We start from the raw sequence: 26,712 nt of genomic DNA, 5'->3' as shown, positions 1-26,712 counted from the left end.
GATGTGGCCTGTCACGGACCGCGTTAGGACGTGACATGCCGGTCAAAATTGGGCAATACTCGTATCACAAATTCTTATTTAAGACATTATTTTGTTATTCCAGTAACGGTAGTTACTATGTGCAACATTTTTAGGGTGCGACAAGACAAAAAGTGACTATTTGTAAAAAGTGGTCAATTTATAATGTACCCTAGTCCGTGTACAACAATAAACATTCGGATCTGGTCATTTTGATCGGTTTAATTCAGATTACGGTCATTTACTAGATAATCTTGGGTACATATGGTCATTCGGTATCACTCTATATATAGTAAAGTACTAAACCAAAGAAAATAATCGTAACCAGTTTCAAAACCAGAGATCGAAACTCAATGGCGACAAACAAAAAAGAAGTTCATATAGTAATGCTACCATGGTCAGCCTTTGGTCATATGCTCCCTTTCTTGGAGCTTGCCATAGCTTTGGCTAACCATGGTGTTCGAGTTTCATACATATCGACACCACGTAACATTTCGAGACTACCTAAAATCCCTCCCAACTTATCCTCCCTTATACAATATGTAACCCTTCCAATGCCAATGCTCCCTAATGACAGCAACCTACCAGAAGGAGCCGAGGCAACAATTGATGTTGAATTCGACGAGGTTCCCTTCTTGAAACGAGCTTACGATCTTCTCTATGAACCGGTTAAGACGTTTATTTCTACTAATTTACCGACTTGGATTATCTCTGATTTTGCTGCGTACTGGATACCGCAAATTGCAGAGGAATGTCGAGTTCAGTTGATGTATTTCTCTATTTTCAACGCGGCCACAATGTGCTTTTTAAGTCAAGTAGCGATAGGAGCTGCGATAAGTCAACCGACAGTGGGAGTACCAGATTACGTGGCAAACCAATCAAAGTCTGTAATGTACAGCGATAAGGCAACTGGGATAACAGATGCTGAGAGGGTGAGTAGGATACTCAAGGGTTGTCACGCAATTGGTATACGCAGTTGCCGAGAGTTTGAACATGATGAAATCGATCTCTTGCAATCGCTGAATAACAAGCTTGTGGTTCCAGTCGGCATGTTACCGCCTGCAAAAGTCGTACACAAAGGAAACCAATGGCTCGATCGACAAAGGAACGGATCGGTTATCTATGTAGCATTCGGAAGTGAGTCTAAACTTACAAAACATCAAGTAGACGAGATAGCGTATGGGCTTGAACTGGCCCAATTACCCTTCATTTGGGCTTTAAGGAAGCCCACTTGGGCAATAGACGATAGTCAAGTTTTACCGCCAGATTTAAAAAACAGGATATCCGATAAAGGTATTGTGTGTATTGGATGGGCACCACAACTTGAAATTTTGGCTCATCCGTCAGTTGGTGGCTCGTTGTTTCATTGCGGTTGGGCTTCGATTATTGAAACAATGCAACATGGGCATACTCCTATACTGTTGCCACTCATTCATGATCAGTTTATAAATGCTAGGGTTATGGTTCAGAAAGGTTTTGGTATTGAAGTCGAGCGACGAGAAGATGGATCATTCACTAGAAATGATATAGCTCATGCATTGAGAAGATCTATGGTTGGAGATGAAGCAGAGAAATTCAAAGCCCGCGCTAAAGAGGCTGCGGGATTTTTTAGTAACCAGAAGGGGGTGGCGGAACGTTATGTCAGCGACTTTGTGGAGTTTCTGAAAGAACACGGAAAAACATGAAAATAAAAAGAAGAAATATAAGGTAGGGGGGTGAAAAGATTTTAAAAAAAGTGTAACAGTCACAGTTCAAAGGTTATGTACTCGCTTCTCCCTCTACTTTTTTGCCAATTCATTTTGCGGTTTTTTTTTTCCCTTATTAGAACCATCTCATTCTCATGTCTTCCTGAACTAACCTTACATTCTCATTTATTAATTTTTTAGGCCACTTCCTAATCATCAGTATGGGCCAACTATTTTTTTAGCCCGGCCCAGTTACGATATTAGGCTTGGGCTTAAATACTTAATTATGCATGAGATGTGGACATGGGCGGCTTTTGCATGTCCGACGCCTCAAGGCTCATTTTATGAGTGTATTTTCTTCTATTAATAACCAACTACTCCTGCGTAGGGATAACAAGTCAAGCCGAGCACGAGCTTGAAAAAATTAAGCTCAATGCTCATTATCAAATTTGTTAGCTTAAACCCGAGCTCAAGCCTATAACTGTTGTAACGGAGGAGATCAAATTAGCGAAGGCGATCAAATTAAGCTCATTATGTTGTACGGAGGTGTCCCGTTATTCAATAGTTAATTGATAAGTGATGATAAGAACAATAAATAATGAATGTAAATAAAATTAACACAAAGATTTACGTGGTTCACCAATAAATAACTGGCTACGCTTATCCTGTGAGGAGATCAAATTAGTGGAGAAAATAGTACAACAGTAGACCGGTACTTACCCGCTACTACTAAGAGCCAATAGTATACCCTATTCTATCAACAAAATAGTAATCTCAAAGGAACAAAAGAGTGGGACAAACAATCTTGAGGTCAACCAAGGTCTGAACAAACTCCTCCGATCTTCAAAGACAGACGAAGAACAATAATAAGCGCCCGAAATAAACTGAGTATTCTTTTTTAAGGAACCTTATAAATCGACCATTTTTTATTGTGCTCTCAAATCTCTCTCTTAATTAACCAACAATAAAATTTGAATTTTTCCATGCAAAATAAAATATCTAGAGTAATAAAGAATAAACTAATAGAAAATTATATAATTGTAATAATTTCCCAACAAACCCACAAATAAACAATGACCGAAATATTAACAAAGACTAATTAATTAATTTGGCAAATCTTTAAGAAAGTCAACTTGCCTAATAAACCAAAAAGCAGCGTAAGCTACTAGCGTTCCTTCGTGCGACCCGCATCATGCCAATTGTCTCAGTTTCTATTTCTTCTGGCCGAGTCCGTTCCCGACACAAATTTAAGGCATAAATTAATAAAAACTAATTAAAAAATGATTAATATAGAAAAAAATAATAATTATCTCTTATGAGAGAACGTCTCTCACTAACATTAATGAGAAACCGTCTCTTTTAAATCGGTAGTCGGTACTCCTTGTCGTTTGTTAAGACAAGAATAATGACAAGATCACGACAATAGTTGATTTAGGGAAAGTCAACGGAACGGCTGGGTTATTCAATATGCACCACGCACCCATACATTCTATTTTTAAATGTTGATTAAAATTATTTAAGCATAGTGGTTTATAATAATAATTCAAAATTATTTAATTTGTTTAAGATGTATATGATGTGCTACCATTCATACAACTTGTTTTGAGTATTTGAGCTTGCTCTGTTATAAATTAAGTATACGACGTATATAAAATTTAATGTCAAGTCTCCGAAATTTATCCCTAAAATCAATAAATCACTTAAAAAGTGGAGCTAAAGGAGAATTCTCCTCTTCATAACATCGCCTCTACAATTGTCCCTTGTTTGCTCCAATTTCTAGGTGAGTTTTAATTAAGTTGTAATGATGTACACTTGTATTACTCCATTCGTCTCTGTCAATAGTTTACACATGTTTTATTTTCCCATTACAAAATAAAGCAAATATAAACTATTCACCGGGACAAAACGAATACTTCGATTTTTTTTATGTCTAATATTTAATATGGAGATATTGTAGTAAACAATATATTAGTCATGGAGATATCGTAAACAATATATTGTAAATTAAATTAAAGAGGTTTTCATCTAATAATTAATATGTATATATTGCAAATAATATGAGTAGTATATTTTACGTCCAAATGTTCCTACTAATGTTTTTCCAATGTATTCCACTACTCCATAGTTTATTACATGAATAATAATTCGGAAAATTTAATCATAAAATTTGAAAATCTCATCCATCAGGAGGCGAGGGTCCCTGCGAGCCCCGTAGCTTCACTACTTGGTTTTCATGTAGCTTTGTGAAGTTTTTTTTTTGTTTTTTTTTTTTTAGTAGATGTTTGTTCATTTAAGATAGCTAGATTATCAATTTTGTGCAGTGAATAAGGAGCAAACAAGTTGGAGGCATGGAAATGTGGTTTGCAATTGTTGTAATAACATGCCTTTTAGCCTTCTTCAAGGTCTACATTTCGCCAAACAATAAAAATGTCACGAAAAACACGCTACCTCCAGGACCTTGGGGTATTCCCATTATAAGTAGCATCAAATGGTTAAGAAAATCTACAATGGAAGTTGAAGCATCCCTTAAAACCTTAAGTTCTAAGTACGGTCCCATAATAACATTATCTGCTGCTTCTCGTCCTTTCATTTTCATCTCCACTCCTTCTATGGCCTATGAAGCCCTAATTTTGAAGGGTGTTACCTTTAGTAGCCGGCCTACTGCACAACACACCGCAAAAATCCGAAAAAATAATCAACTCAACATTAGTTCCACTAATGGGGCCACGTGGCGTCTTTTTCGTCGTAATCTAATTTCAAATCTTGTCCATCCCTCTCATGACAAAGATTTCTGTCACGCTCGTAAACGGGCATTTAATTTTCTACTCAAGCGTCTTAAGAGTAACGTTATTAATGTTCAATTAACCGAACATTTTAGTTTTTCTGTGTCCGCTTTACTTGTGTTCATGTGTTTCGGGGACAAATTACTCGAATCGCAAGTTAAAGACATTAACATCATTCAACAAAAACTATTAACGTCCCTCGGTCGCTTCCAAATACTAAGTCTATACACTCCTATGACCAAGATTTTACTTAGGAGTCGTTGGAACGAGTTAATTAGCTTAAAAAGTAAACGTAAAGAAATCCTAATTCCTTACGTTAGAGCACGTCAACAATTACAAAAACAGAAGGCTTATGATCAAACTACAAGAATGGTCGTCACTTCTTATGTTGACACATTGATCGAACTCGAAATCGCTGATGAAGATCATACAAAACGAAAGCTTAATGAGGAAGAATTGATGAACCTTTGTTCAGAATTTCTTAATGCAGGAACTGATACGTCAACCGCTTTACAATGGATTATGGCCAACCTTGTTAAACACCAAACTATCCAAGATACCCTTTTTCAAGCCATTAAGGAGGTAATAATCTTAAAATGTACTCCCTTCAATTCAATCGAAGTGTAATGTGTAATTTAGTTTTTAATCTCTAAGTTAATACCCAATTTAGAAGGTATTTAATGCTTAAATACAACCCAGTGGGTTGTATTTAGCATTACCCAACTTTTTTTTCTTATAATTAATGGGTAATGATAAATACAACCCACTGGGTTGTATTTAAGAAACCAAAAGAGGAAATAAATTTTTAATATATGCATTAATTGTATTGGTTAATGTGTAATTTAGTACTTAATTCTTAAATTAATACCCAAATTAGAAGGTATTTAATGCTTAAATACAACCCAGAAATACAACCCACTGGGTTGTATTTAGCATTACCCATAATTAATTGGGTTTTTTTTAAAATGCGTCGTAAGGTACATCCGTACATGTTAGGAAAATTTAACAATAAATATCATGGAAAATTGAAATAATAAATCAATTTTACAGATTTCAATGTCATATTTATTGTTAAACTTTCCTTTTAAGGATTTATTTGTAACAAGTCTAATAAATATGCTAGTTTCATATTTTCAAAACTTTATACTCCCTCTGTCCCGGTCATTTGTTGTCCTTTTCCATTTTGGGGTGTCTCAATCATTTGTTGTCCTTTCTATTTTAGGATTGCATTTGATGAACAATTTGATCTTTCATACTCAATTTCATCCACATGTTATTTAGTAATTGGTCATTTCCTCCTTCCTTGGTCTTTGTGCCAAAACGAAAGGACAACAAATGACCGGGACGGAGGGAGTAGTTTTTAATTTATTTACGGTCAAAGTTTTTAAAGTTTAATGAGTATAATATGATTTTGAATTCTCCGGGATGTTTTAATGACAAATGGATAATGACAAATGGATAATATAGGATGTGATTAGATTGTATTGATACGGGAGGGTGATACAGAAACTCAATATCTCCGGTGACAGTTGTATTTTTTCTTAAATTTATAGTAGTATGCTGGTACAAGTATTATGCATGACTTTATGTGGTATTTACTACTCGTATTATTTAACAGGTAATAGGGACAAAAGCAGACGAAGTTAAAGAAGAAGACCTTTCCAAAATTCCTTACTTAAAAGCGGTTATATTAGAGGGATTGCGACGACACCCACCAAGCCACTTTTCGCTACCACATGCGGTAAGTGAAGAAGCAACGCTTGGCGGGTACACAATCCCGAAAAATGCCATTATTTTATTCACACTAACGGACATGGGCAATGATCCGAAGGTATGGGAAAATCCCATGGAATTTAACCCGGAAAGATTCATGGGGAACGATAAAGTCGACATTGATATGACCGGAAGTCGAGAAATAAAGATGATGCCTTTCGGAGCAGGAAGAAGAATATTTCCTGCAATGCGATTAGCAATGCTACATTTAGAGTATTACGTTGCTAATTTAGTGTGGAACTTTGAATGGAGAATCCCAAATGGAGAGGAAGTTGATTTGTCTGAGAAGCAAGATTTTACGGTTGTAATGAAGCATCCACTCCATGCTTACTTAAAGCCTAGGCAAATTAATTAAGCATGCATAGGGTTGTAACTAATCTAAGCTGATTCGTAGAGTTTCAGAATCAGCTCGGTCGAAATCAATCAAAAGTGATTTCGAACTAGGGTGGACAAAGTCCGAGTCGATTTTGAGCTTATAAGAGCTCAGATCGGAAACTTGATTATGGTCACTTTATTTTTTTTTACTATTATTTAATTTTGGCATATTACATTGTTTTTATTCTTAAAATAAAATGTTATTTTAACATTTATGATTATATTTTTATTATATTTGATAATTATTTTATATTTGCATTTTTCTTATAATATATTTATTTTTAATTTGATTTAAAAGATAAAGACACTAGCACCAAAATAACGAGTTAGAGTCAACTCCAAGCCCACCTGAACTCGAGGCCAAATCGACTCAGTTACACACTTGACACTTACACCCCTAATTGAGCATATAGAACAATATAACATACTCCCTCCTATTCATTCATTTTGTCCCTCTTTCCTTATCGAAACTAGTTGAATTTTTGTCCCTCTTTCCTTTTTTGGTAACTTTTATGTGGTCCAAATTTAATTACATGTGGGGTAGAGTGGAATAGAGTGTTTTGTGTGGTCCAAAATCATTTTCTTAATTCTTGTGCAAAATAGAAGGGGGACAAAATGAATGAATAGGAGGGAGTATCATTTAAAGTTCAAATCGGATCCACTCAAAAACCAATTGCAAGAGGAAGAGTAGCCCCCTTGTATTTATAAAGTGGTACATTATCTCTCTCTCCAACAATGTGAGTTTTATATTCTAACAAAGAATGAGTAGACAATAATGGGCATTACAGATTAAGTTGCCCATTAAAAACATTTATAATATAGAATATACACAGATGAATGAACCTAAAAATAAAATAGGTAAATAAATGGCCGAAATGGAGGGAGTAGTTTCTTTGGTGGCATATGAAGTACGAAGGACTAAACAAGGCTCTCGTATATTTTGAGACGGTGAATGTTGAACAACGATGTTTTGGAGTGATTTTTAAATATGGTTTGAAACGCAAAAGCCGACCAACAAGAGACACCGTACCCCATACCTGAAAGCAAACAGCATAATCTTCGGCTAGTTCACAAAATCATGATATGGCACCCTCAGTCCGTCACCAATCACAGTAAGTAGTTCCTCATTCGATTGACCATTGAAAGATTCTCCACAAGTTCTCCACCCAATCAACAAAAAAGTTAACACCGATTCCCCTCAATGTTCGAGGTGGTTTACTTGGGCGAGAACTAATTATTACTGTATTAAATACCAAAAAATTGCGAGAAAGTAAAACGACAACAGCTCAGGCGTTGAAGCTAGGAGCAGTGAAAAAAATTGATGAATAGAAGATGATTTGCACAGTTACAGTGGTAATAGTAAAGGCTAGAAAGGGTTATACATTAGCGTCAGGAAGAAGGTAAAATGATGAGTTAATCATTTCTCTCCATGTCATGGCAGTTGCGGATTTACATCCGTAATCAAAAAAGAAGATTCAACCTGCAAAAAACAGATAGGAAGGATTGATCACGATTCACGACAACCACCATATTTGTTTCCTGATAAATAAGCATAACATGCATTGGTAGCTCATATGTAACACTATCATTTGTTGTATGCACGCTTGATAACAACTCTCTCTGTTCGAACACGTTCACTACATTATTCAAAATCTCCCCCACATTTTTCGAGAAGTGTTGTGCACTAGTCTGGACGAGTGGACGGATGTTTAATACAAAGTACTCCCTCCTAGTCTGATTGTTGGTTCCTCATTCCTTTTCAATGCTAGTCGGGTGTTGGTTTCCCTTTCCTTTTTTAGTAAGTTTTGTGTGACCCAAATTTAATTTCATGTGGGTAGGGTGTTTTGCGTGGTCCAAATTCATTTCCTTAATTTTGGTGCCCAAAAAAAAGGGGACCAACAATCAGACTAGAGGGAGTATAAAATATCTATGTCAAGGTAAAAATTTTGAATGCGTAGGCTACTAGCATGACTAGGGCACAAGAAATGATTATTAGAAATTTACTTGTATAAGGCCTGCCCTACTTTACGGCTCCGAGTGTTGGGCCGTGAAACATTGTCACATTCAAAAGATGAGTGTGGCGGAGATGCGCATGTTGAGGTGGATGTGCGGACATACAAGGAAAGATCGGTTAAGGAATGAGGTGATTAGGGAAAAGGTTAAAGTGGCGCCAATAGAGGACAAGATGATGGAAAACCGACTAAGATGGTTTGGCCATGTGAGAAGGAGACCTATGGACGCACCAGTTAGGAGGCTGGAGACTTGGAGAACAGAAAAGGTCCCTAGAGGCAGAGGAAGACCGAGACAGACATGGTTGAGAGTGATAGAGCATGATATGAGAGTTCTGGGGCTTGAGGAGAGTATGGTGACGGAGAGGGCACAATGGAGGGAAAGGATACATGTGGATTTTTAGTATTTGATGTTTTTTTGACAGATTTAGTGCTTTTATTTATTTATTTAATTTAAAGAAATTAATTTATTTATTTTTCTCCCCTTTATTACACACTTTTTCAACAACCACTTTCTTATAGATTTTACCTGGTTCATTTCGGATCCTTAACTCTATTTCGGTTTTTAAAAATCGTTTTAATCTTTTCTCTCGATTTAAATTTTAAGTTTTTATAAAAGAAAGACGGAATTCGATTTTAAAACCCCTAAGTTCACCTTGACTTTCCATTACATTTTCGTTCTCCCTTTTGTTTTTTATCTTCCTTTTTTATTCGCATTTTGAGGCGTGCGTGCACCCATGGACGGTTCGAAAGGATGATTCATGTCAGCCGACCCCAAATCATTTTGGGATTAAGGCTCTGATGTTGTTGTTGTTGTTGTTGTTGTCGTCTAATGGTGATATTCGTGCAGACTATTTCTGATGGTGATTGAGTGAGGTAGTAGCATTGTGTCGGGAAGATTGGGAGTTCAGGACTTCAGGCATAATGCACTATCCACCGCTGTATAAATTCTCACTCTTCATGCACAGCTAAACGAATAACTAATCCATTACTCTAAGAGCACCATTAACTAATTCGTTACTCAAGGACATTGTAATCTTGTACTCCAACTACATGGGACCAGGGTAGGCGGGTAGCCAAACCACACACGTGCACAAAATGGAAAAGAAAAGGTATATTTAAAAAGCATATATTGGTGCCAAATTACCAGGTACCAATAGCAGAACAAACTTGAGGAAGAATATGGGGAAGATCATGAAACCAAATTACCAAAAAAAGATTACGATAAGATCATGAAACCAAATTACCAAGTACCAATAGCAGAAGAAACTTAAGGAAGAATGTTGTTGAACAATATAAAATCCATCACAATTAATAAGCACACAGATTGGTGGTGCTTACCCGACAGCATGTGCTGGCAATTCCCATGGGGCATAGCTCAGATCTTTTGATGTGAAATATAATGAATGAGTTGCCCCTGGAATCCTGGATCAGACAGAGAGCTGAAACGAGATAAAACAGACAATCATCAGGTATAGGTAAATGCTAATGTATACCCTTGAATTTGTGCACAATAAATGCCTGGACAGTGAGCGATATGACATTCAACCTAATAACTACGGAGTACTAATGTGGTCAAGCAGCAAGCTTCGGAGATCCAATTTAAACATATAAAGAGTATGAAGTGCCGCACAGTCATAACTCACATTTCCCAAGTAGCATCTAACGTTTGCTCGCCCTCTCTTCCTTTGGAGCATCAACAAAATTTGCCCTTACCAAAACGCCATTTCTGCACCACAATATCGCAGGCATGTTAACCCAGAAAAAAAAGATTGGACAAATTGCAGGCATTTTAAAGAGGCTGCCACTACGACAAATCACATTGTTTGATTTCTCACCACTACACACCAAGGAAAAAAAAAAGCAAGACTGGCATCCCCTGTTTTTATACAAATTTCAAAATAAAAATTTCTCCTCCAGAATTCAATAATACTAGTATTGTGAACTGGGATCAAATCCATTTCAGGTATGAAAAGCAATAACCAGGTAAAGCAGCAAAAAGCCATAACATCAAGGCTCAACTGAAAAATACTCACATGGAGATCAGTACTTCATATAACAATGAAGCTGTTTCAGCTGCTTTACAAGCTGGCAACTCCCTTAGCTATGCCTGCAGATCACAGGTACAACAATCAGACCGACTAACATATTATTATATAAACAAAAAACGTTCACCCATGGACAGTTCGAAAGGATGATTCATGTCAGCCGACCCCAAATCATTTTGGGATTAAGGCTCTGATGTTGTTGTTGTTGTTGTTGTTGTTGAAACAAAAAACGTGTTTTGCTATACTTCTTAGTTCTTAGTTCAGAGAGTAGCTTTCCTTAAATGCAAACATCAGCCTCATTAACCGCGGGTCTTGAAACTAATGTACATATCCAAAATTTACGGATTTAGTTTATTACACTTACACTCTCCAACAATTCAGTCTAGTAGATTCAGGATTTCAGATATCAAGGCCACAAAATATAACCAGCATTTGAAGTATGGTTTCCATCCACCACAACAAAATAAATAGGAATACGATCAGATATCATAAAAACTCATCACAAAATATTAAAATTCAACTAAAAGTCTATAATATAGTCACTGTACAAACATTGAATACCCTCAGAAATCACAATCCGAAAACTAAGTCAGTGATTTAGGTCAACCGTTGGAGCTCAATCGTTAAGAAGTTTAACCAGCTATTTCAATTTTTAAATGCAATTGCTAAGAAATATACAGCAAGAGGCAGCACTGAATGGAATAATTAATTCAAAATATGCAAAAGTAGGGGCACAATGATACTCACAGGTAATATACAATGGTAGTCACCACCCTTGACAATCAGCCATTAAGTTTGGAAAGGAATTGATCAAGATTGTACTCTTCAGTGTACTGGGATTGGTCCCACAAATCATCAAGATTAGTCAAGATAGCTTTCAGTCCTTTACCACTGCCTCCTGCTCTCTTGTTTTCATTTGAGTTTCCATCGGAGTTCTTTGATTTTCGGGAGTTGTCAGCTGGGGTGAAAAGATCGAGCAATTGATCTGTGTTCATTGTTTTCAAGCTGGCGTTATCCGCATTGATAACAGAGTTAGCTACCGAAACTTTAAATTTCTGGAGGCTCATAACTTTCTCTTCAAGTGTTCCTCGCATAATGAGACGATACACATTCACTACCTTCTTCTGACCAAGCCTATGCGCTCTGTCCATTGCCTGGAGATCTCGCATCGGATTCCAGTCATGCTCCATAAAGACGAGAGTGTCAGCTGATGTTAAGTTTAAACCAAGACCTCCAACATGTGTTGTGAGCAGCAACACATCAATGGTAGGGTCCGAATTAAAAGCTTTCACGATTTCAAAACGCTTTTCTGTAGCAACAGATCCATCCAGCCGCAGATATGTGACATTCTTCATTTGGGAGCGAAATAAGTCTCTTTCTATTATGTCCAGGAAGGCCTTATGCTGGGCAAATATCAACACCCTGTGTTGACCAACATTAATCATGTCAGAATTTGAGGTATCAACACCTATGCCACACTCCTCCAAAATCTCCTGAAGAGCAACCAGTTTAGGAGAATGGTGAAGGTTACGAAGTTCTGAAATGATGTCAGGACTTCCTGGAAATAAATCCGACAAGATCGATCTCAAAGTTTCAGCAGCTTTATCACTAGCTACCAGAAGAGGATGACTACAAAGTTTAAGTAGATACTGCAATGCCTGAAAAATATGGGAAGACGCCTTTGGAGCAACGTTTACGTCTTTAGTATCCTTCACATTTGTGTCATTAGGATCCTTGGAATCATCCAGACTGACAATACCTGATATCTCCTTTTTCACATGTGAGCTTGAAAATTGTTCATATAGTTTTAATTGAACTGGGCTGAGGTCACAATATCTGTCCTGGATAATTTTTTCTGGGAGATCAGATAACACTTCATCTTTTGTGCGTCGAAGCAAAAATGGCATCACCTGTTTGTGCAAAGCTTCCATAGCCAAGGCACCCGCTTCAGCATCTTTGGCAGAACATTTTGGATCTCTTGCGGCTAATAAAGGCTTTCCATAAGTAGATTGAAATTGTCGCTCAGTTCCAAGGAAGCCCGGCATCAAAAAGTCGAAAAGGGACCACAAATCCAATATGTTATTCTGGATTGGCGTCCCACTGAGTATAAGACGGTTCTGAGCTTTCAATTGCTTAACTGCAGAAGTAATCTTAGATCTGCAATTCTTAATTATATGTCCCTCATCTAATACACAGTAGTTCCAAAAACATTGCCCAAGGAAATCAACATCTTTACGCACAACATCATACGACGTTATAATCACGTTATGATTGGCAAATTGGCTTCTAAGGGATATACGTTCCTCAGAAGAGCCAAGATACTGAAGAGAACTTATCACAGACGGATCAATAAACTTCTCAATCTCATACGCCCAGTGACCAACAAGAGTCGAAGGGCAAACGATTATAGAGGGAGGAAGCTGCTTGCCTTTATTTACCAACTGCTGTTCCACTATATCTGAAGCCACAATTGCAGAAGCCTGAAGTGTTTTCCCTAGCCCCATATCATCACACAAGATGCCATGCAACTTGAACCGTTTTAGGAAAGCTAACCAATTAATACCTTCCTGTTGGTATCTCCTTAAAGTCACCTTTAAGTCAGTATGAAGAGTATAGTCATCAATGCTCGAATTATCAAGCAACTGCTCTAAGAATTTTGCATCCTCTTTGTCTCGTAACAGATCTTCTCTTATTCCAGCAGGTTGAGGAAGGCCTCGTGCTAAAGGAAGCAGAGGCACAATCGCAGCAAAACTACGCGTCACACTTTGCCTTACTGAGGCATCAGAATCACTCATGCATCTAAGAAGAGGCACGACTAATAAGGGAGCATAAGGCACCAACTCAACGCCTAGGCCTTGCACCAACAGGTTGATAAGAATACCTGCTCCATGTCTAGCAGGAACAGAGGTCACGTCACCTAACATAGGCACAACGTTTTCAACCACCGATGCCATAACACTAACTATCATGGCCTTTGCCATTGTAGTAATACACCTAGATGCTGCTAATCTAACAGCAACATGTGAATGGCGAACACATCTGAAAATACATGGTAAGAGAGTCAACAGTTTTGACTTTAACGCCTCATCTAGTAAAGGGGCAATTGAGCGTACCACCTGTATGTTATTAATCAACAGCTGAGGATCCTTAACAGATTCAACAGCCATTACAATTTTTGTCTCTTCACTAGTGATTTCTTCGCAAGGATCGATGGGCTTCAGAATTTCTGTGAGACAATCCCATAACTTGGGGAGTTTATCGAACAAAAAGGCCCCAAATTTCTTGCTCAAGTGTTTTAATGCAAGTTCAGCTCCTCGTCTGCTGATGAAACCCTCACCCCTTGACCTGTCTTCGGCACTAGCTGCAGAGCGGCCCCTGGATCTCTGATTTCCGGTCACACTTCTACTGGAAAGGATATCTTGCTCCTCCATAACTTCTACTGAAGTTATGATACCAGCTTGTGGAGTTTCAAAATGATCCATGCATGTCAAGCTACAGAGATTCTTAATTAACTTTTCATTAGGACCAGGCTTACGTCCGATACAGCCCCCAATAAGCTCAGCAAGAGCCTCGGCAGTCTTCTGTTGCAAAATTTCTTCCTGTTCTCTTCTAAGTGAAGCCATCAGGGGTAAAATAATTGGGTTGAGCTTTGAAGGAAGATCAGAAAACCACACAACTGCAGCAGCCATCAAAGAAGACACAGTTACGTGCAAATTGGCCTGTACGCACTTCAAGTAGCCTGTTGTTGTCAAAAGACGTTGTCTTGAGGATTCCACATCATCAAAGACACTCTTTTCTGCAGGATTTCCCTCGATAGAATCATAACTAGGCAGTGCAACATTTGAAGCAAACTTCACAGCATCATCTAATCCAAGGTTCTCAAGGTCAACGGTAATACTTGACAGAAGCTCGTTAAACATTCCTGAAGCTTGAACAGTATGGAACAGGTGGCTAGCTTCACTGCGCATTTTGGAGTATGTTCTTGAAAGCTCAGCATAAGGCAAAGATGTTTCTTTAGTCGGCAGAGAAGGATCAGTACAGGACAATAAATCAAGTAACCATTTCTTAAAAGGTTCAAGGAGAGAAGGATTAACTCCATTAGCTGGTAAAACATCACATTTCATTTCTTTAAACCATGAAATCAAAACCATCGAAGACACCTGGCGCTGAACACCTGATAAAGAAGTCACATCCCTCCATAGTGGTTCAACTATGAGGTATATTGAATCCTCGGGCCACTTTGACGCAAGAACTCCAAGCGCTGCTGCAGCAACTACTCGTGTATGAGTGACAGACTTCTCTAAATCAGCACCAACAATTATCTTGAAAGGGGTGCCAGAAACATCTCCGCCGTCATCTGGTGCAGTACCTTTTGCAGCACCTAAGCTACCACTTCTTCCGGCGTAATCATCCAACTTTACAGCCCTCATTTTAGCAGATGCGACTCTGCCTTTTTGAGAAGGGGCAACAGGCCAAAACATCTTGGAAGTATCCAATTCAGAGCCATAAGCAGTAGTTGCTAGTTCTAGCCAAGAAGAAATATGACATCCCGCAGCAGCCACCAGATCCACAATAGGGCAATGAAGCAAGAGCTTCCACACTCTCTCAGTGCAGAAAAGAATATCATCATTTGATTCGAGAAGTAAATTCTGAAAGACAATTCGAAGGGTATCCCCCAAGATGGAGGAAGGCCAAAAGGAACCAGTACAAGGCTCAGCGACATGTCTTTTATAACGGGCTTCGAGTAGCCTTTCAAGTGTTCTGATGGCTGAATAGCGGACTGATGTGATACTATGTCTCATAAAAGGCCATAACCGTGGAGCAAGAGCTGATAGAACATATGGATTTACTCTTACTGACACTCCTTCTAAATCATCTTTACAAGATTGAACCTCATTAAGATCAAGTTCTTGCTTCCCTTGCATGGATAATGCATCAAGTGAATTACCAGTCATGCCTGCATAAGTGTAAATTTCGGCCAAAAGATTCATGACACTGCTGGTGGATGGGCTAAGATCATCTAAATCGAGTAAAATGTCCCATAGCAGCATCACAATTGAATGCAGAGTTTGATCAGTACGAGCAACAAGGGATGATGCGGCAGGAATAAGAGCATCAGCCGCAACCGCTCTGACATCATCATCAGGATCCCCAAGCCCAGCCTTACAAGCTGGTAGAACAAACCCAAGCAAATCTGACATCATTTCCTGACGCACAGCAATCATATATTTAATGCCCAATAAGCTCCCATGGCGAATTTCCCATTCTGGCCTCTCCTGCATGAGCAACAAAATATTCATAGTTTCACGCACTAATTCTGGTGACATATACTTGAGTACCGCCCCCAACGCTTGAGCACATGTTTCCCTAACCGGAGCGACAACCTGATCCGAGACATAATCACCAAATCGATCCAACGACAGCACACAAAGGAAGCAAATAGCAGAATCTTGAAGAAACTCACAATTCCTAACCCAAGAATTTCGAGCTGACTCAACCAAGCTAACGACCTCTGGATTTCCAGAAAGAGCTTCAGGAATATTCATCTTTATATCAACATCTGTTATTTCTACAGCATTATCACACCCTGTCACCTGCGGAATACCTTGACATATACCCTTTACCTCCAGACCATTCTGCTTCACCTCGGTGCTCATCGATACATGACCTTGTTCCTCGTCTACTTCAAGCTTCGGCTTCTTAAAACTCTCATCCTCATCAATTCCCATATTCAAGTCAATCTCAATCTCCCTTTCCCTTTTCACCTTCACACCCACTTTCTCACTCACACAACCAAACCCTTTTCGACCACAGCTCGTGTCATTCATCGACACCCCAGCATACGCACCTTGATACGTCAATATCTCCCTCAACGCCATAATACTCCCATGACGAAGCTCCCACACTGGGTCAAACATATCCACCAATAACCGCTCCACAAACCCATGAAACGGCCAATTATCCTCTCCCTCATGCTCCACCCCATCATCATCAGTCATCGACTCGGCCGCCACAACAGCCCCGTCAGAACTCGCTGTAGTTGACGCTACCTTCGCCACTTGCCCCACTACCACACCACCACCACCTCCTCCTCCAACTCTTACATCACTCACTTTTGCCTTCCTCTTCAACAAATTCAATTCCCTCGCACTCGGCCTTTGCGACCTAAAACTCCGAAATCCTTCCCTCCTTTTACTCCCACTACCACTACCACTACCGCTCCCACTCCCACCACCTCCGCCACTAATATGAATTTGATTTTGATTAAAACTAAGATTATGATTATGGTTATTATCAATCGAAAAAGAAACAAGGTCCTCATCTTTAATCATATCACTAACATCCATAAACTGTTCACATAAATCGAGTCCTAACCGTCTCCTTAAATTCTTCTTCTGCCTAGCTAACCGTTCTTTCGAGTTTTTCGCGGTATTATCATCATTAACATCAAATTCCTGACCACCTGACGCTAACAAAACTCCGAATTCTAACACTTTACTAATATCAAAACTACGAAACATCGAAATTCTACCTTCATTATCATTATTAAACAATAACAAATCATCAAACAACACATCCGTTACCTTACGTTTGACAATCTCCAAAAGCTGCGTAACCGACAGCTTCTTCGAATTCTCCGCGATTGAACCAATCGCCTTCGCCGCGGCGACGCGTGTGTCCCACTTTCGACTCCGCAAATACTGCGACACCTTCCGAAGAAGCGCGTGGAGTTCATGCGGATGCGAACGCGCTATATCGCCGATTTGTCTCGCCGCTGCGAACCGGGTTTGTTGCGTTGAACCGGTGTCGAGTAAGGTTAATAATCGGTTCAATCGCGAAGATGATTGCGGTGGCGACGACGGTGATGGTGGCGGTGGCGGTTGTTGCGCCATCGCATTAATGTTCTGAATCAATTTCGAATTGAAATAAACTGAATTGAAGGATGAGGGTGAATTAAATTGAGAAAATTGGGAAATTAGGGTTTGAGAAAAGGGGGATTTAAGGATCTGAAAAAAAGAAAAAAAGAAAAAGGAGGAAAAAAAAAAAGGTAAATTAATTATTTTTAGATTGACGAGGGATTATTTAAAAAAAAAAAAAAAAAAAAAAAAAGGTAAATTAATTACTTTGGATAATTGAAATTTCTTTATTATGGGCTAATATGGAACTAGTACGGGTGCACGGCTCCGCCTGAGCTATTTGTATTTCGTATTAAAATTTATTTTCAATTAAATAAAATTACTTTAAAGTTGCATAACTCATAAATTTATTATTAATATATTTTTTTGTATAACATATCATAAAATTACGATAAAATTAATATATTCTTCTATACATATCATAAAATTACGATAAAATAAATTATGAGACAAATTCATTCAAAGCGGGACAGCAAAGCAAGAGGTCCAAAGGACTATGTTCAAAAGTTGGATTGCCTTCTCCTCGGTACTCTCTCTTTAGTTAGGAGGGATCTTCCAACTCGACAATTCCCCGAGTCATTGGATGGAAAATTTTACTTAATCGATTGGTTAGTTAATTGTTCATGTATACTTTATTTTTTGTTGTTAGTATTGTTACTTTTATTACATTCGTTATTACTGTTGTTACTTTCACTCTTTCCGCCGTAATTATTGTTATTTTCACAACTGTCGTATTAATATTGATAATTTCACTACTCCCGTTGTTACTTCTATTACTTTTACTACTCCCGCTCGATGTTAATATTGTTACTTTGACAATTCAAATGAGTGATTATTATCATATTATTATTTTGACATGCAATTTTAAGAGACTTATATATTTATTATATAAATATATTACATATATGCATTAAATCAAATTGAAATAATTATGGAAATTATATTTTTTTTAGAAATTTAGCTTGATTTATTTACCTTTTAATAGTTTTTAAAATATAACATAATTATATTATATTTGTGTATGTTAAATAATTAACATCTTTATACTAATTAATATCATACGTGAGACATGTTTCTTTCAAGGAAAATCATCATATTCTGGTGTTCTCTAAATTTATACTTCAACCAAAACTATATAATATTTACATTGAATTCTCTCGGTCGGGTCTATCACACAGCGCTAGTGATTTAAAACTATATAGTATAATTATTTTGAATAGATTTATTTAATTACATTGAAATCCCTTAACACTACTACAGATACAGCCTATAACAACGGGTAAAAACCGTTGTAAAATAAAAAAACGGACGTTGTTAAAGCGGCCGTTGTAGAAGGTATTTACAACGGTTTGCTTATTTAGTGAAACCGTTGTCTAAAGTATTCACCACGGTTAAAAGCCGTTGTTGTTGGGTGTTCTCCGTTGTGGAAAGTGTTTCAAAATTTTGGAGGGAATAATATAACAACGGTTGTCGTATGTATAACCGTTGTTGTAACTTTCCCTCCAAAATTATGAAGTCTTTTGACAACGGGTTTATGTTACATACCCGTTGTTGAAATTGTTAGTAACAACGGTTCTTTGTTTAATACCCGTTGTTGTAATTTTACCTCCAAAATTGTGAATACTTTTAACAACGGTTCTTTGATTAAAACCTGTTGTTGAATATTATCTTGCGGGTATTTGTAAATGTCATTCACAACGGTGTTAGTTTTATTAACCGTTGTGAAAGGTATTCACAACGGTTTTTTTTTAGTAACCGTTTTTATTACGTACACCTAATGTTCTGAAAAATTAAATTTGTTTCATGTCATTCAAAAAACGCATATATCAAGAAGACCATATACCAAAGACCAAAGATAAATCATAGCTGGGTTCATCAGAACTCAATAGATTCAATTCAACCACATACAACAGCAGCATCATATATATATATATATATAATTACAAGGAGTTGAATTTACATGAACTAATTAATCATTCCCTAACTTCAACAAAAAAATTTCTATCTATATATATTCTAAGACGTAGTTGCCCCACATGTCTCTTACCTCGTCTATATCTATACTTGAGTATTGCTCAATCTGTTGTGATTTGGTTGATTACATACGGAAAAAACAAAGAGAATACATTATGGTATATATAGCAGCAAGCAAGACAACATTAGCAACATCATGGTATATATAGCAGCAATTGCAAGACAACATTAGCTCTAATTTAAAAAAAAGTAATAAACACATGTTTAAATTATTACTAACCCTTTCTGGAATAACGAGATATCTTCGCCTAATAATCTCCAACATGAACCGACAAGCGTAGTATCCACATTGTATGCTATCCTGGTCAAGCGAGGGGCCTATTATTACATAAAAAAAGACGAGAGAAGGCTCACATCGGAATCTTGAACTTTAGGTATTGTATTAGTATTAAACATGATTTTGCACTTAATGTTATTGTATTTGAGCACGTACCCACTGTTATCGTAAAAAATCGGGGCCAACATCGAATCGTTCGTGGGTTGATCCTCCTCGTTTGCTCTTTTCTTCTTAAAGGCCCTTTTTTTAAAAAATAAAAAAGGAGCGAGAAACTAATTTTTTAGGGGCAAAAATATGAACGAGCTTTTTTCTATAAATAAAAATTGAAAATGTTATTATAAATAAATCAGTATTATAAACTTACATTTTAATCAAGTGCTTAAAAGTCTCGCTTGGTTGATGATGTAAAGAGTCCAACTGAGAAAACTTTTTCTTTGTCGGCATGATAGTGCTAGCACCCAATGAGTCCTACATCAAGAGACATCATCATTATTAACAAGTACATATATTAGTTATGAAAATGTAATTGTAGGGGGAAACGTAATATTAATTTGTTTATTACCCTTTTTCATTATAAACGCCAAAAATCAGCTTCTTGGTTGTCGCCAATTCTTTGAGCAATATAATCTACCCGTTGTTCGAACGAGAAATCCGCAATAAATAAAGATAAAACATAGGGGCACATGAATCCGTATTGATCAGATGGAATATTCTTCTCGGGGATCACTCTGGTTTGCAATATCCTACATTATTACGGTATTAATTCCGGTATTTAAAACACTATCTACCTAGTAGTCAGAATATTAGACTATGAAATTATTTATTAAGAAACTTACTTCATCCAAACAAATATGTGTGCTATATCAATCTGGTCTAGTCCAGCCCATACGGCTAGCAGATCCCATGATATGCATGCTTGGCGCCACCCCTAGAATATCCTCCTCGGCGGAATAATTATCGGTTGCTCGGAGGCTATGCGATGGCCAGCCTCCTCATACAGTCTCATCATCGTCCCCGTTCTTACTTTTTGCATGTAATCCTTCCCTTTATATTTTGTGGAGTTTATACTCCTAACTTTCACGGTTAGGGAAAGAATGAGTCTTTGATGTGGTGCTACTACCACCAGCCTACACATGTAGTATAGATAATTAAAATAATAAAAAATCCAAAGGTAACATATCCTAGTTGGAGTAATAAAAATAAAAGCGTACTTAATTAAATACCTCGTCAACCTGCTCTTTCAATGATGAGGTAGTAGTAGCAGGTAAGACTGGGACTTAGGCTTATCAGTCTTTTTGTCCCCTACACAAAATTACCATGCTTTTTATAAATAGACAAAATATAAATAAAGGGAGCGAGGTTAATTTTTAAAAAAATGGAGAAGTTAATTAAATACATACCTCATCAAGTTGTTGTGAAGTCGAGGTTGTTGGCATGTCTGTGGACTTAGGCTTATCCGCCAAAGCCGCCTTTTTTTGTTCCCTACAAAAAAAAAAAAATAACATATAAATTTAACATATAAAAACATTCAACAATTAAAAATGTAACACATATATATATATAAAGGTATTTCTTCTAACCCCAACTGCTTTCCGCTTCTCAGGCGGAGGCGGCGAAGACATCTTCGCCAAGTAGATGTGAGTATTAAGCCATTGGATGAAACTTCCAAGCGCATCTCCCAGAATGGTAATGTCGTCACGAACTGGGACAAAAAAGTGGAAAGTTTTCATGGCCTGGAAAGACCGTAGTTATCTCTACTATTGTATGATTCGGCAAAAGTTTTTCGCCATGAATAACTACGGTTTCATTGCTGTGATTTGTTTTCTACGAGACCCCGCCAACACGCACATGTGGCTTTTCGATTCTATTAGGGTCAGAAGAATAATCGGCCTATTGTTTACGGCCTGAAGAATATACACATACATATACATTATTATATATATCTTTGCAAAACGCTCAAAGATTCAAAAGATTTTGCAAAAACGCTTTGTCTCAGCCGATTTTGCACAAACTTCAGCATTCATATAAATTTAACTAATTAAACACTTCATGCATACCTTTTGAAAAAAGAGGAACTGACTTGAAGGGGATGTATCTTGTTTTCCATCATCGTCTTCTCATCAAGTTGCATCTCCTTTTCGGACCCATTATTTACCTAATAAAATTAACCAATTCAATGGCACCATGTCGGAAGTTGGCGGTGAACACACCCCCGATCTTACCCAAAAAAAAAACAAAAGAAAAATAAGGAAGTATATTAGGTACCTGATCGGCTTTAGTTGTTACAACTTCAGAAGCATTATTAGGTACATGATCTTTCTGAATCTCGTTGACCGATACTTCCTTCTCATGTATTGCCAAGGTAGTAGCGGCCTCTTCACCAATCTGTTGTACCTTATTATTACCCCCTTTAGAAATGACATCCTCCATCATCTTCACTTCTTCTTCGGAAAGCTTACCTCCAAAGATTCACTTTAGTAGTACGGATGCCATTAATCGAAGCTGCTTGCCAAGAATGTAATGTGTCGCAATTTGTATCCCAACAATAACATGTGAATTGAACTTAAATGAAAATAATAGAATAAATGTTGCCATGTCGGCGTTCTCGGACTTAGTCTTCCTTTTCTTCTTTATCAGGCGCAGTTTTCCCATAATATTTCGTTACTCAACCTGTAACAGGACGCCCCTCAAACGACGGATGTTCGGGTCGACGATCGCGATCGCTCTAGCAAGAACGTCATTTCGACCCGGGAGTGAATTTCCCTTCTTCTACCTCTTTCAATACGTTATCCTATAATATATTAAATAAACTTCAAATTATATTTGTGACTAAAATAATAAAGTTAGTAATGAACTCGTCTTAATAAAATAATGCTTACTATGTTGGCCAAAACTTCCACATCGTATTTGTCATGCGACGACCGGGATCCTTTAGGCGTGTGCCCATGTTTATAAGTTACATGCCGATCCACCTCTTTCACTCCCTTTGCCACCTACACATTAACATGGTAACATTTATACACGTAAATGTGTATCAATGCAAGTCCAAGTGTGATTAAAAAAATAAAGTCTCATAGGGCAATAATGCATGCTACTTACGAGGTCCTCTTCTATCTTTTCAGAACCGCCTCGAGAACCATAGAATTTCCCCTTCTTGCATGAAATGTTAGCACGATTTCTTTTGCTAACGGCCTTCAAATAATTATATAAAAGCGCAAGTAGATGAGATAATAAAAAGATTATATAAAGGACTCATTAATTAAAAAAATGATAGGTAAATCGTTAAAAGGCGAGGATATTTAACCTGAAACTTCTCAGTAGTTCTCATCTTTCTGAAAAGATCCCATTCTTCCTGCTTGATGGTGGGACACTTGTTTTCCGGTGGGCTCTTACGCATCTCCCCCGTTGCCTTGTCCACATACAACCAATCCCTAGCAACGCCACACTTCCACCGCTGTGGACATCATTTGCCTTATGCATTAAATACTCATCATGACTTTCATCGGGTATAATAAAGCCTTCCTTTATACGAGCCAAGTATAACTCCGCCAATTTTGGATTCAAACTTTTAACATCCTCTAAATGGATAGGCACAAACTGTCTTGTGCAAGCACCAATCCAACTGGAGAAAAGACCCGCATTTGGACAAGTAGGGAAACCCTTCTCACTCCATGTTATTTCGAACGGTGCATTTAGCGGCTATAGCCGCAAGGACTTTCTTGCACTTCGTAGCACCCCTCTCACCAGGCTTATTATCACCAGGCTCATTATTCTTTTGACTTCTTTTACGTTTTTCACCCATGATAATCCTAAAAACCAAATATGAATGATATAGTTGGATATGAACAACTTAACAACGTACATGCAGAGTATTATCTAAAACCCTAAACCCTAATAGGAATGAAAACTTAAAACAACAGATTGAGCTTCTAAAATCCTAAACCCCGATAAGAGGAGTAAAGTAGATGATGCGGGATGATAAAGATAACAAAGAAGACGAAAAACAAACAAATGCATGAAAAAAGAAACAAGATGATCGTCTTAAAACCCTAATGACGAAACACAAAATTAAAGTGAACATACCTGTTGATGATGATGATAAAGAGAACGAGCAGGATGATAAGGGAAGGCAACGGAATCGGGTTTGGAAACTGGACGACGAGAATGTAAAAAGCGAGGAAGAGAGAAGGATTAACACAGGATACCAACGGTTGGAGTAATAATGTTGTGTGTGTTAGTTTGTGTATGGCATCTTTGGATGGGTTTCTATATTAGTTTTTTATTAAGACAAACTATTAACAACGGGTGCTCAAAGAAGAACCGTTGTTATATGTTAATAACAACGGGTCAATAAAAGTCAACCGTTGTCAAAAGTTTATTACAACGGGTAACATATACCCGTTGTAATATATTTTCACCAAATTTGCGCCAAAATGAAATACGTCAAAAAAATAATTGACAACGGGTAGAGGTACTACACCCGTTGTTGAAAGTATTAACAACGGGTAATTTAAATATAACCGTTGTTATTGTTGAACCTCTTTTTTTTTAAAAATTACTGTAATTCCATTACGGTCCAAACTGTAACAATACATTATTCAAAGAATTTCAACACCAAAGATCCACATCTAATAATAAGATCAAGAAAATAAGACAACTTACACCAAAGATGCATGCATATATGTATGTGTCCGATGAACTATCTCAGGATCGGGGGGCGTTTCTTGGATGTCATAGTTTCTTCGTTAACCCAAATACCTTCACCATGGTCATCACGCATATAGATGCTTTCGGTGTCCTCATGATCAGTGTCAACATCGTCGAAATAAGATACAGTGGTAGACTGATCCATTCCCTCAAAAACGACATCCTGATCATCATCATCATTATCGGATGGACTACTCCTTCTTTTCCTTATAGACAGTACAACAGACCACTTCTTATCCATAGGATCGGTGACATAGAACACTTGTTTAGCTTGGGATGCCATTATGAAAGGATCATCCTTATTATTGCCAACCTTACCCAGATTGACCAACGTAAATCCCATCTTATCCTTTCGGACACAATGGATGTTGTTATCAACCCGGTTACATCGAAACAAAGGCAGTGTGAAATCAATGTAATCTAGTACCAATATTTCTTGAATAACACCATAATAAAGGCATTTTCCCCAAATAGGCTTTTTATCTTTTGAATTAGCAAAGTGCATTGCCTCAAATTCAGAACTCACACCACTATTTTGCATTGTGCTCACCTCATCTTGCTCGCGGGTGTAAAAAGTATATCCATTAATGGCAAAATTGTTGTAAAAGGTGACCCTGGCATTTGGACCTAAACCAAGACGTAGTAACCTAGGAGAGATGTCATCACCAGTTTGATCGAGTACATCTTTGTAAGACAATATTCCTAAACCACTCCGGAAACGTCTTCGTATGCTCGTTCGCAATCCACTTCTCGGTCTTGTTTTGGTGATCGTATTTGAGCTCATCTTTGTGTTGTTGAATATAAGGTTGCACCTCATCTTCGTTGTTTAGCACATACATGTGTGCTAAATGCAACATTTCACGTGTCACAATTTTTTCAACCCGGCCCCTAATACCTTTTCCGGTCATCCAGTCACTATGACGATTCTTAGGAACGCCAATCAACTCCTCAGGGGAGAGATGAGCGTAACAATATGAAAGAGCTTCGTCTAAAATAGCGCGTTCAGCAATACAACCTTCCGGACGATACCGATTAGATGTATAGTCCTTGTAGACTTTCATCAATCTTTCGAAAGGATACTGGTATCTCAAGTACACGGGCCCAAGGTACAAAATCTCCCTAACCAAGTGAATGGTCGGATGAATCATGATAGTGAAGAAAGAGGGTGGAAAATACATTTCCAACCGACAAAGAGAGGTTACAACGAGGTCCTGCAATGAATCCGCGTCATCGGGATCGATGACTTTCTCATATATGGACTGGAAGAAGAGACAGAATCTAGTTATAGCATATCTTACCTTTTCGGGTAAAATGGAACGAATAGCCACAGGTAGTAATTGTTGCATCAAAGTGTGACAATCATGTGACTTTAACCCGGTGAGTTTTAGGTCTTGCATCGACACTAGGCTTTTGATGTTCGACGAATAACCATGTGGCACTTTAATTCCATTCAAGCATGCACAGAACTCTTTTCTCTCATTCCGTGAAAGGGTAAAAGCTACTGGCGGTAAAAATGTACGATTACCTCTCTCTGTGGTGCCAACTCTAGCCTAATACCCATCATTTTCATATCTTCCCTAGCTGCGGCGTTATCCTTTGTTTTACCAGGAACATTCAGAAGGGTATTGATAATATTATCACGGCCATTTTTCTCAATGTGCATGAAATCGAGGCAATGCCTCGACCTCGGTCGAGGCCAATATGGAAGTTTATCAAAAAATATGGATCTTTTTTTATACCCACGAGTAGACAATTTAGAGCCGCTCTTCTTCCCATAATCTATCTCAATATGCTTTACTTTCGATAAACTTCATGCCTACTCAAAATTCTAGGAGGTTGTGAAGTTCTTGTCTTCCATTGAATGCTTTCGCATCTTGCGATAACAATGGTCATGAGACAAGAACCTCCTATTTCCCATATACACATACTTACGAGAAGACTTCAAGTATTCAGACTCGATATCCTCCCACACAATGGACAAGCCTCTTTCCCATGAACTGTGTGCCCAGAAAGGTCGCCATAAGCCAGGATAGTCGGTTATTGTACACAATAACATCGCTCTCAAATTGAAAGTTTCGTTCTTATA

General features: G+C 37.8%; 3 protein-coding genes across 3 annotated transcripts; 2 read left to right on the top strand and 1 right to left on the bottom strand.

Moving 5' to 3' along the window:
* Positions 1-348: 348 nt before the first annotated feature.
* On the top strand, positions 349-1,800 carry LOC141642756 (putative UDP-rhamnose:rhamnosyltransferase 1). The gene has a single exon (XM_074451710.1). It carries the CDS (start codon positions 372-374, stop codon positions 1,701-1,703), a length of 1,332 nt encoding a protein of 443 aa, XP_074307811.1. The 5' UTR covers positions 349-371; the 3' UTR covers positions 1,704-1,800.
* Positions 1,801-4,051: 2,251 nt separating this feature from the next.
* Positions 4,052-6,614, top strand: LOC141611723 (cytochrome P450 89A2-like). Its single transcript, XM_074430628.1, has 4 exons — positions 4,052-4,468; positions 4,544-4,552; positions 4,880-5,068; positions 6,105-6,614. The coding sequence occupies exons 1-4, from the start codon at positions 4,052-4,054 to the stop codon at positions 6,612-6,614; spliced, it is 1,125 nt and encodes a 374-aa protein (XP_074286729.1).
* Positions 6,615-7,923: 1,309 nt separating this feature from the next.
* LOC141592106 (TATA-binding protein-associated factor BTAF1) lies at positions 7,924-17,740 on the bottom strand. The gene is made up of 5 exons (XM_074412696.1): positions 11,439-17,740; positions 10,680-10,753; positions 10,290-10,372; positions 9,985-10,085; positions 7,924-8,114 (listed from the first exon to the last, which is right to left on the bottom strand). The coding sequence occupies exon 1, from the start codon at positions 17,582-17,584 to the stop codon at positions 11,474-11,476; it is 6,111 nt and encodes a 2,036-aa protein (XP_074268797.1). The 5' UTR covers positions 17,585-17,740; the 3' UTR covers positions 7,924-8,114; positions 9,985-10,085; positions 10,290-10,372; positions 10,680-10,753; positions 11,439-11,473.
* Positions 17,741-26,712: the final 8,972 nt, after the last annotated feature.

The sequence above is a fragment of the Silene latifolia genome, chromosome 1 (assembly GCF_048544455.1).
Source record: "Silene latifolia isolate original U9 population chromosome 1, ASM4854445v1, whole genome shotgun sequence".
NCBI classification, from domain to species: domain Eukaryota; kingdom Viridiplantae; phylum Streptophyta; class Magnoliopsida; order Caryophyllales; family Caryophyllaceae; genus Silene; species Silene latifolia.
Note: the sequence above shows the minus strand (reverse complement) of the source record. Positions and strands in the feature narration are given on the sequence as shown.

Excerpts from the sequence above, each read along its gene's own strand:
- LOC141642756 (XM_074451710.1), top strand. The coding sequence starts at position 372 with ATGGCGACAAACAAAAAAGAAGTTCATATAGTAATGCTACCATGGTCA.
- LOC141611723 (XM_074430628.1), top strand. The coding sequence starts at position 4,052 with ATGGAAATGTGGTTTGCAATTGTTGTAATAACATGCCTTTTAGCCTTC. Across the intron at positions 5,069-6,104 it reads TTTTTCAAGCCATTAAGGAG|GTAATAGGGACAAAAGCAGA; the intron begins GTAATAATCTTA and ends ATTATTTAACAG.
- LOC141592106 (XM_074412696.1), bottom strand. The coding sequence starts at position 17,584 with ATGGCGCAACAACCGCCACCGCCACCATCACCGTCGTCGCCACCGCAA.